The sequence below is a fragment of the Nicotiana tomentosiformis genome, chromosome 2, assembly GCF_000390325.3.
Source record: "Nicotiana tomentosiformis chromosome 2, ASM39032v3, whole genome shotgun sequence".
In the NCBI taxonomy this organism is placed as follows: Eukaryota; Viridiplantae; Streptophyta; class Magnoliopsida; order Solanales; family Solanaceae; genus Nicotiana; species Nicotiana tomentosiformis.
Genome location: NC_090813.1, coordinates 79,872,243 through 79,883,723, shown reverse-complemented (window position 1 = coordinate 79,883,723; position 11,481 = coordinate 79,872,243). Strand labels below are relative to the sequence as shown.

Genomic DNA, 11,481 nt, shown 5'->3' with positions numbered 1-11,481 from the left:
TATGACTGTAGGGGTATAGATAACCCGACAGTATAATGAGGGGTATTCTTAGATCATTTTCGAAAGTACATTAGTATATTTGGCTCTTTCCGTTTGTTTTATGATAAGGAAAAGACTAAAATAAGCCTAGCTAAAGTGCATGAGACTAAAATATGAAGGGTATCTTAACATTGGATGTTAACAAGGACATGAGACTGCTACCTTGATATTAAGCTTGATACTACTGTTTGGTATTATGTTTAGCATAATTACGCAATGTAGAACTTACACTAAATGGTGCTGAAGAATAAAACAATGCCATTTTATTAAAAAGTAATGTTAACCAGTACAAGATTGACCCTGTAGAAAATTGGGTTTTGAAAAGAACTAAAAATCCCCAGGAATGGTTCATTTACAATGAGGGATACTACACATGATCAGGAGGCTAATGACTGGATTTTTGTACTTGACTAACAACATTTAAGAATGTACATTGACATGTTTTATCGTCCTTGAGACAACGATGCACTAACCTCATTAACAGAACATTTGTCATTATCTTTTGCTGAACAGGCAAGATCCAAATATGTTTCAAACTTAAATGTGGGTTGTTTAGGAGTTGAACATTTCATTTCACTGTTTAGCATGAGAATTATGGCTGCCATGGTAGGACGATCCCTAGGACATTCTTGAACACAGAGAAGACCAACATGTAAGCATCGCGTTATCTCTTCTGGAGAAAATGAGTTGATTAATATCCCATCCATGAAGTCTAATCCGCTTTCTTCACTCCACAATTTCCATGCCTGCAATATTTGCACATACTATCATGAGGTTCAATACATAAAAATGAGTGAAGTTGATCAAATAGTAAGACAGCATGTGTACTAACATAATTGAGGAGGTTAAGATTCTCTTCCACATAATGGAAACTTGAATTCTTCTTGCCACTTATGATTTCTAATAGCAAGACTCCGAAGCTGAAGACATCAGATTTCTCAGAGAATACCCCCCTCAAAGCATATTCAGGAGACATGTATCCACTGCAAACATTAGTACTTTCAAAAGTAAATCAAAAGAACAGATATTTTTATGATGCAAATTTGGATTGTACAGGTAGCAGGAGAGGCTACCAATAATTTTTACTTCTTGATTACATGTTCATTGGAGGTTCTGAACTCTTATCAATTGAGAAGTACAGCAATATTGTCGCTTACTATGTTCCAGCTACTCGGTGAGTATGCACAAGCTGCTGCTGCTTCTGAAACGTTCTTGCTAAACCAAAGTCTGAAATTTTTGGATTCATCTCTTCATCCAAAAGGATATTGCTTACTTTCAGATCCCGGTGTATAATGTTCAGACAGGAATCTCGATGTAGATATAGTAGTCCCCTAGCAACACCTTGAATGATGTTGAACCGTTTAGGCCAATCTAGCAATTCTTTCTGTGATGTATCTGATCATTAAATGTACAAAGAGTTAAACAAGTATCACCTATAAGATCCCCTTGGACATGTTAAACATGATGGAAACTTATTTTCTAATTGACTCTACGAGATGGAGAAAAGAACTAGAAGAGAGAAAACAAGAGCAGCCATACCAAAGAGAAATTTATCCAAGCTTCTGTTTGGCATGTACTCATAAATTATAAGAAGTTCTTCCCCTTCAATGCAGCATCCCAGGAGTCGTACAAGATTCCTGTGCTGGAGTTTTGATATTAATACGATTTCATTTTTGAACTCCTCTATGCCTTGCCCTGTTCGATTAGAAAGTCTTTTCACTGCTATTTCTTGTCCACCTTTTAGCTTTCCCTATGCAGGGTCAGCCCATTAAAAGTCAAATGATCAGAAAACTTACTTTACAAACCCTTCCAGCTCCCTCAAAATAAAAAAAATAAAGGGGTAAAAGAAGTTGGACAATACATAATTTCAGTAATAAAATCCCTTGTAGTGCAAGTTCCGCGATGGACTTTTGTGTATTTGACCACAATATTAGGTTTAGTGCTTGAGGAAAAGTGTAGTTACCTTGAAAACAGGGCCAAATCCTCCTTCCCCAAGTTTGTTGTCTACTTTGAAGTTGTTTGTTGCAGCTGCAATTAGCTCAAATTCAATCAGTGGAAGTTCAATCGGATCTTCTTTCTTTAAATTGCCAACCCAGAAACTTTCCAGTGCGTATTCTTTTGAAATGTTGCATGAATCACCTATACGAAAGCTTATGGTTCCTTTTCCTTTTTGTCCTGTTAAAGGAAGCAAAAAATTAAAGATCAGGCTAGACGTTCATTGCATAGCTGTTTCAACAAAACCATCAAGGTTGTTTCATTTGTCAAAAGCATTTTTTTCTTATTCACTTTGGGAGTACATATATCATTACCTGTTTGATAAATCTTATTCTTGAGCAAACAATATAAAGCAATCCCCAAAAAGAGACTGGACAATACTGCAGCACATATGATTAGTGCTCTTTTAAGCTTCCGCTTACCTGAAAAAACTGAACAACATTTCAATAAGCTACTGCAGTAGATGAAATTACATCATAAAAAGTTAGTTTAAAACAAATAAATGTAGTAGTTACCTAACTCTGAGTAAGCAAGCCGAAGGAAAAGATCTTCCCCAGAATATGAGTAATCCTGCATATCTAAAAGATCTCCAGACCATACCATACACCTAATTCCTGCCACATAAGCATAAGCAGTGCAAGAGCAATTGTTCAAACACAGCCTTTCACATTCACTAGCACTGTCGAGGCGAAAAATAGCAGCAAGATCAGGCAGTTTCAGCCCACTAAACTTCAAAAAACCATCCTGCTGTCCAACCCCTGGAGACGTGCCATTTCCCTTTCGCTGACATAGTAATTTAGTTTGCCTCACACAACCACCTGTCCAGTTCCCTCTGCTCCACTCGTCACTAGACCGTGGCACAAACCCTCTTAAGCAGCTGCAAGTTGGATATTTGTTCTTGCTGCAGATTGCTGAAGGTCCACAAGTGTTATATATATCACATGGTGGATGCACCATCTTAGCATAGACTTCCCAAGCTGGAGCCCCATCGGTCCACTGAACAACTTGAACAAACCCTGTTGACTGAAGTTCCACGAAAGTTAGAAATGAAGTATTTGGAAGAAAGGTGAAGTATGCAGTTCCCTGTTGAAAATCTTGCTGAAAGACAAACTGAACTATATAGGCTGCTGAATCAATATAGGGAAGACCAATGAACTTCAGTCCATTCCACTCCCCAGTTCTGTAGTAGGGAGTAGATTTGTTCCATATGAAAAACTGAGAAGGAAGTTGATCCGAGATTCCAATAGAAAAATTTCCCGGTGAGGGGTCACTTTCCTTTTGCCAAGAAGATAAGAGCCATCTCTCCCCAGTTATCCTGTTGAACCCTATTTTCATTCCAGGCAAGAAAGTATCACAAGGATAATCGAAACTCTCAAAGAAGCATTGTCCTGAGATATTATCTTTAAGCACCAAATTCCCACTGTCCAGGAGAACAACTTCAACTGTGTTATTAGTGGGGACATACACATTGCTTGACCAGATAACATTCTGTACACCATCAAGAATCACCAAGTTTCCATTTTTGCTAATCGATAGACTTGCAGCGGAATCAGAAACATTAAGTGGACTTTCCCTGTTTGCAACCCACACAACCTTACGAGGCGGGATATTCTTAAACCATATCCCCAGGTACCTTTTACTGGAATTGGCAGGACTAAAGAATCCCAATTCAAAAACCTGACTAGCAGAGGTTAAAGTATCCCCTACTAAGAGCTTTTGTGATTGCAGAATGGTGTCTGAGGCATTGCAATAATATGATTGAATGATACAGTACGAAAGAAGAGAGATCAAAAGTATTTTCCAAGCTTGACAGAATCCCATTTTCTTAAATGATAGACTTCTATAATAACAAACATCAAGGGACACTTAAAAGAGAGAGTCACAGGTCAATTATCAAATACCAAAAATAGGGACTCGAAACAAGAACGAACATAGCTGGAATTTGCCAAGTAATTATAACATGGAGACTGATATTATTATATAAAAAAAGAAGTATCAAGTTTATCAGGATGTCCAAAAAACTATTCAGAACATTTTGGACTGTGATTGGTTTTCTATCCCCCTTAGATAAAAATGAGCATTTGAAGTCAAATTTAAACTTTTCCCTGTATTTAGCCATAAGCATATGGTAAGAAGGCGAGGGACTATAAGGGGGAAAACTTGGGATAGAAGTCACTATAACTTGTCTTACTTTGTCCTGAGCTTATTTTGGACTTAAGAATAAAGTCCACATCTGGGAATAAAGATGTTATCTTTAAAACGGCAACTTAAAAAGAAAAAAAAGAAAAGAAAAAAGGGTGACCCATATAGCTCATCTAGTCCCCAAAACACCAATTCTAGAATATAGAACCCTCTGCCAGTTTAAAAAAAAAAAAAAAAGCCGGGTTAGGGTTTGAAAATCAACCAATTTTAATTTGTTTGTTTTTGGAATATAAAAGTATAATTATCTTTTTTGATAAAAGTAATTACTCATATATATATGTAAAATAAATTATATACTCATTTGTAAAAGTTGTTTGACGCTGTAAGTAATAATACAGTCATTTTTAGGAAAATTATTGATTTTGATCAATCAAACCAAAACCAAGACGTGACAAATAGCTAAGAGTAGTGCATAAAACAAACCCCATTTACCAATGTAGAGCAATTGAGTCATATTCTGCTGGGGAAGAGGAAAATTGAGCAGTAAGATGAAATGGGTTCTCTGAATTTTAGGGAAAGATTGTGGTGAAGTTAGGGTTTTGCTGTTTTGAACAAAGCAGAAGTGCAGAAGCCTTGGCCGCCACATTATTTGAAGCAGTTGAGCCTCTTTCCCACGCTTTGCCTAAGATCATGTTAAATTGGTTATTACTCTTCTCATACAGTAATTCTCAACTCTTCCTTTGACATGCTTGAATTACCTGGAGTACAGATGCCTAACATCAGATATTTGGCCAAGTTGGCCCCAGGCTTTGGTCTAATTGTAAGAGCACAACACATCGTGTATGAATTAAGTGGAGACGAGCGTTACGTGGAGAAGGGCTGAGGGACATGCTAATTTCAACCGAGTATCAAACCGTGTGGAGTGTACAATTGGCGGATTTCTCAGTTATCAAAAATAATTTTTGGCCAAGCTGAGACAAGGCTTTGATTTATGGATAGTTATTGGGATTGAGTTAAGGTACCATCTGAACATCAGAAACAGAAAAATGCATATCTCCCATTTTGGATATGCTATTTTCTGTTATTTCTTGTTCATTTTAGCCAACCTAATAGCAATCAGAGCTGTGCTCCAGGAGTTAAAAAAACAAGCTCCAGTGTTTCTCAGGTATGTCCTCCAATTAATTTCTTTTCCTCAGAGGAGGTGACAAAATGTATGTCCTTAGAATTGTATAGTTTAACAATATCTTTTTGTTTGATGTATCATAAAAAAGGCTAATGTTAGTGCTTATTTATTGTTATAGGAGCATAAGTTGTTTGGAATCTACAAGTGAAAAGCTTGGAAGATCACCAGTATACTTAATTTAGAATCTACAATCCATTACTAATTTAGAATATTCGAAATCTACATTTCCATATTATTTTCCTTTTCTTTGGGATATAGGGAAGTGGATTACTAGATGAGGAATCAAACTCCTACCTACACGGTGAAGGTTTGAGCCGCCGACCGAGCGAGCAACCTTGATTCCCCATCTCCATATTTAATTTGATGGTGAAGTTTGAATTTGGCAAAGTTCACCTTTGCATAGCTCTACAAGAAAGTTATAAGGTAAAATAGGTTATTCCATTTGATATAAGGTAAAATAGGTTATTCCATAGAGTTGAAGATTTCTTCCATATTTGAGTTTCATAAAACTACTAATGATCCACAACCATAAAAAAAATTAACAATAATTAATCAAATAAATAAATTCCATTTCCCTTCTGTTTCAAGCTATGTTGCGCGAACTCTCCAAATGTACCCACACCCGTGTCGGATCCTTAAAAAATGCACTACTTTTTGAGGATCCGACACATATCCGGCCACATTTTCGAAGAGTCCGAGCAACATAGGTTTCAAGTGGAGCACAAGCCAATCTCCCTACATATAGGGTGTGTTTGGTATCCAATTTTTCCATGTTTGGTTGGCTTAAATGTTTTGGAAAACATTTTCATTATGAACTCATTTTCCTCCAATTGGAGGAAAATATTTTCCTTATCAAGAAAGGAAAAACATTTTTCAAAACTCCTTCTCAACCTTGCCCACCCTCACCCACCCACCCACCCACCTAACCCCACCCCTCTCTCCAAAAAGGTTTTTTTTAAAAAAAATCAGTTTTTTTTAAAAAAAAATAGTTTTTTTTTCGTCACCACTCACCCTACACCCGCAAAAAAAAAATTACTTTTTTTTCAAATTTCAAATTTATGTTTTTTTTTTATAATTTTAAATATATTTTCAGTTTTAGTTTTTTCATCTTTCGGTTGACAAGTTCGAAATTTTACAAGTTTCAAAGTTATAAGTTCGGAGGTTTATGTGCTTGGAAATTTACGGGTTTAGAAATTATAAAGTTTACGGGTTCGAAAGTTTAGCGGTTCGGAAGTTAATGAAATTTGTGGGTTCGAAAGGTTGTTGGTTCGAAAGTTTATGATTTCATGTTTATTGTATCTAAATTATTTATGAATACTCTCAAGAAGTTATTTTCATTAATTTGCGTACCAAACACCGGAAAATGAATAAGATTACTACTTGTTTTCCAAGAAAACACTTTTTTGGAAAACATTTTCCGTTATACCAAACACACCCATAGTTCCATTTCTGCAGAATCTGGTAATAACTATTGCTTTTCTAACAAGAATTAACATTACTTCTCAGTTCTCAGGCTTCAGAAAAACTGCAATATGGTTTCTTGAAATGAAAGAACTGGCCAAAATCTGTTTCAGAATGAAAACAATTCTGCAATACACGTAAACTTAAATGATTAAGGAAGTTAAACACACGATCCGTGGTTGCTCTAGACAAATGATAGGAGAAGAAAGCATGTAATTCTGCTTCTTAAATATTAAGGATATTTGTTTGTAGACTGATGGAAATACTTCATTCTGAGTAACTTGGTAGGAAAACTGAGACTTGCTCAATTATAGAGCACCTCCACCTCTAACAGTAGGTTGTGAGTTCGATTCATGAGGGGATAGGGTAAGGAATTACCGCTAATCTCCTTCCGCAGTTGGGGGCGGGGGGAGGGGGAGAAAAAAGAGTAACTGGGGAGCATATTCAAAATTCAAGAACTTCATATATACTGATTGAACATATCTATCTCTCTTTCAGCTTAAAGTGCTGAACCATCTACTGTACACAGTCTAATAAAGTATACCTAGCTAACACAAAATTATTAACATATTTCCAAGTATAACTTGAAAAAAGTTACATTACTTGATCCTATTCTCTTCAAATGAAGCAGATATGTAAGAAAGATCAAGCATTAAACAATCATCTACCTATTAGTACACTGATTGTGACATTGTTTGAGGATGGCAAATCCTGATTCCCATGCCACATATCTGCATCAACAGATCTTCTCATTGAGGTATAAGTGGGTTGCCTAGGCAAGGGCAATCTCATATTGTCAGTTTCCAACATCAAAACTACAGAAGACATGTTTGGCCTGTGAACAGCCAAGTCCTGAACACAAAGCATTGCCAAGTGTATACATCTCAATGCTTCATCATGCTGACATCCATCCCATATTGAACGATCTACTAAGTCCATTGGTCTACCTTCGTCCCATTTCTCCCATGCCTGAAATATTTTCCACCAGAAAAATATGAGAAAGATGACCACTCTGTCATTGCTCAATTACACAAGAATTATTCGGACAGCATGTTCTGGACTAAAAATATTGAAATAGTGGAGAAAATTATTCAGGCTTACATATCCAATAATGCCTGAATGCTCATCCGACCGAAAGCTTGTATTTCTACGCCCACATATAATCTCAAGCAATAGTATTCCGAAGCTGTAGACATCAGACTTGCCAGAGAACAGGCCTTCCATTGCATACTCAGGAGCCATATATCCACTGTGTTTAGCAACAAGGTATGAGATGAAATGGATTTAGCTCCAGGAACAAGAAAATGGAAATTAGAGTCTCTTAAAAGACTTAAAATAAAATGATACTTACTATGTGCCTACAACTCTGTTTGTATTTGCTTCATTTTGGTTTCCTCCAAATATTCTGGCCATGCCAAAGTCTGAAATTTTTGGGTTCATCTCTTCATCCAACAAAATGTTACTAGCCTTTAGATCCCTATGGATTATCCTAAGTCTTGAATCTCTATGGAGATATAGTAGCCCTCGAGCAATCCCTTCGATAATGCTGAAGCGTTTTCTCCAGTCTAACTGGGATTTCCTAGCAGGATCTGCCAAAGTTTAACAGCCATTATAATTGTTAGTGATCTATCTCAATGAGATGTGTTGCTATAGTAAATATAAGGAAGCTAAAGCAATTTTTTTGATAGAATTTCCTGAACTTACCAAATAGAAATGTATCTAAGCTTTTGTTGGGCATGTACTCATAAAGCAGAATTTTTTCTTCTCCTTCAATGCAGCAACCCAAAAGCCTAACAAGACTTCTGTGTTGTAATTTTGCTATTAGAGTGATCTCATTCTTGAATTCCTCATCACCTTGTCCGGACTTTTGTGAAAGCCTCTTTACAGCAACTTCCTGACCACAAGGTAGCCTTCCCTAAAGATTTAAAAAACATTATCTTTAGTCCAAAACAAGGCCGTATACTTTCTAGATGAAAAAGAATAATCCATTAAGACTGAAAATTTACCTTGAAAACGGGGCCAAATCCCCCTTGCCCAAGCTTGTTTGCAAGAGAAAAATCGTCAGTAGCTTTGGCCACCATGCTGAAGCTGAAAAATGCTAATTCTGAACCATTTCCTTGATGCCCTTCGGCACTGAGGTCGCCTGGCCCAGATAAGTCCGCGGAGAACTCTCCGCTCCTAACTAGATGGTTTTTGGGAATTTCATTGATCCTCTTGGATTCTGAAAATTGGAAGTCGAAGTTATAAGTACAACATGGAACACATATCAAATGCAGCTAGCCAAGTCAGGAAGATTGCTGCATCAAAATTTACCTCGTTTTCTGGCCCTGTATCTACATACTAGCCAAACAGCTGCCATAACAACCAAAGCTACAGCTACTAGAACTGATATTATAATAATTATGATCGTCCTGTTTTTCTTACCTGTTTCAAGAGATATTCAAAGGAGAAAATCAAGAATTAGAAAGGCTAATCGTTCTTCAAACTCTCAAACTCGAGGAAGGAAAAGAAGTATCTGCTTAAAATGCTGATCTTGCTACTAATGAAAACAAACAAGAAATGAGTCTTTGTACTAAAAAACAATTACTTTGGATTTAAATTTGTATAATTGCACAAACAAAATATTCTGCTTACCAACTTCAGAAGGATCAAGGCGAACATACAGAGTGTTCCCACCTTCCTCAAACTGCTCTATATCAACTAAATCTTCAGTCCATATCATGCAATTGATTCCTTTGACAAAAGCATAAGCATTACAGGAACAATTGCTCAGGCACTTGGTTTTGCACGCGTCTGTGTTTTGTGCATCTGCAATAATATCTGCATAATCAGGCAATTTAACTCTCTGAACAGCCACGAATCCATCATCTTTTGCACTATCATTCCTCTGAACAATGCTACTTTTCCTGCATTCCAATTCTGTCCTCCTAATACATCCTCCTGTCCGGTTCCCAGCATGCCATTGCTCCTCAACACGTGGTACAAATCCTTTTACACAAAGGCATACTTGTTCATGACATTCCGCAAAATTCCCACAAAAGTTATATAGGTCACAACCACCCGATGGCCTAGATTGTAACGTGCTCCATTGCTCCTTGTCTTCATCCCATCTCTGTTGCAGCTCATTTCCAATCACAGTAATCTGGAACCTCACAAAAAAAGATGTGTCCGAAGCAGTGTAAGTGAAGTACGACGTATCATCCTCGTTGTTAATTTTGAAACCAGAAAATAATGTAGATCTAGTCACATTAGGAACACCAGAGAATTCCACTCCATCAAAATGTCCACTTCTCCAGCGTCTATTCGGTCCATCCCAGATAACAATTTGAGGTGCTCCACGAGGATCAACCCCCAATGAGTATCTTCCAGGTGAAGGATCACTCTCATTTGTCCAACTACTGAAAACTTTACGTTCTTTACCTTGTCTTTCCATGAAAACTTTCATCTCTGGTAAAAAGGTGTCTGTAGGATGTAAGAAGCTTTGCCACAATTCCTTATTTAACCTCGCAGCATTCCTGTCATAGTTAAGGATGACAAGATTGCCATTGTCCAACAGACAAGCCGTAGAGTTTTTGGTCGCGACAGTAACATTACTCCACCACAGTGAATCTCCATGTCCATTTTTAACAACCAAATTCCCAATTTGGTCAATTAAAAAAGTACCATTTTTATCAGGGACAGGCTTGTGTCTGTTGGCAACCCAAACGACTGTCTGTACTGTTACATCAGCGTACCATATACCAAGATACCTTTTACTAGAACCTGTAGGACTAAAGAACCCCAACACAAAATTCCCCTCTTTAGAAGTGATGTTATCACCATCTTTTAGAATCTCTCCTATCGTAATTTTATCATCTGCTGAACAGAATAAGGATAAACAAGAAAGAAGGAAAAAGAAGACGAACCAAAGGGAAACTCTAAAGCTAGCAGCCATTCAAGCATTTGCAAATGTGATACCAAATTCAAGAATGGGGAATTTGAATGAAGAGGATGAAGAAATTGTGGTTAAACAAAAGAGAATAAAAGGGGGTATAGAAAACAAAAAGAAAGAAGAAGCTTCTGATGACCGGGGGATTGAGTGGCCAAGTAGGAATACTATTAGAGCTGAGAAAGATTGACCTGAAAAGTACTTTGTAGATGTAGTTGAAGAGTCTTTTGCTGACCAGCCACCCCACAAGTGCACTTGTGATTTTTTTATGCAATGTTAGGTGGGAGAATAAAACACAAGGGAGAAGACCTTGATTTCAGTATATGCATCTATTAAAACGTGTGCAAAGACAAACATATTAGTATAATTATAGAGGAACAATGTAATAGGATTTTTATACTCTCAATTTATTGTAAAGGTTTAATTTTTAAATAATGTAATAAATTCGTACTACTATCTTTTTTCTCCTCCTAAGCATGAGTTACATTTTAGCTATACATAATTCATTGGTTGCAACTGAGCTCTTAGGTCAAATGGACCTCTTCTGTCATGTCGTATTATGCTACTTTTTTCATTTTGAAACTGATAATTTGTTTATTTCCTCTGTTCTAATTTATGTTATGTGATTATGTCCCTTCTGTTTTAGGTCGAACGCATTTTATTTTTAAGAAGATTTTTTGGGGGAATTGTTTGCCACTTTTGGTTTCGGGAAAAACTAATTAATTCAAATAGA

General features: G+C 36.8%; 1 protein-coding gene and 1 long non-coding RNA gene across 3 annotated transcripts; one reads left to right on the top strand and one right to left on the bottom strand.

The window, feature by feature from the left end:
* Positions 1–277: 277 nt before the first annotated feature.
* Positions 278–10,961, bottom strand: LOC104086517 (uncharacterized). Its single transcript, XM_070193637.1, has 14 exons — positions 9,455–10,961; positions 9,134–9,244; positions 8,827–9,041; positions 8,525–8,735; positions 8,172–8,409; positions 7,922–8,069; positions 7,483–7,789; positions 2,550–3,899; positions 2,349–2,465; positions 2,003–2,214; positions 1,579–1,789; positions 1,197–1,434; positions 872–1,022; positions 278–785 (listed from the first exon to the last, which is right to left on the bottom strand). Exons 1-14 carry the CDS (start codon positions 10,752–10,754, stop codon positions 483–485), a joined length of 5,112 nt encoding a protein of 1,703 aa, XP_070049738.1. The 5' UTR covers positions 10,755–10,961; the 3' UTR covers positions 278–482.
* Positions 4,277–5,811, top strand: LOC108943434 (uncharacterized). Of its 2 annotated transcripts, none has more exons than XR_001967364.3 (2): positions 4,277–5,341; positions 5,618–5,811. It is a non-coding gene; the product is annotated as an uncharacterized lncRNA (long non-coding RNA). The 2 variants fall into 2 exon arrangements; XR_001967365.3 differs by lacking the exon at positions 5,618–5,811 and adding an exon at positions 5,478–5,570.
* Positions 10,962–11,481: the final 520 nt, after the last annotated feature.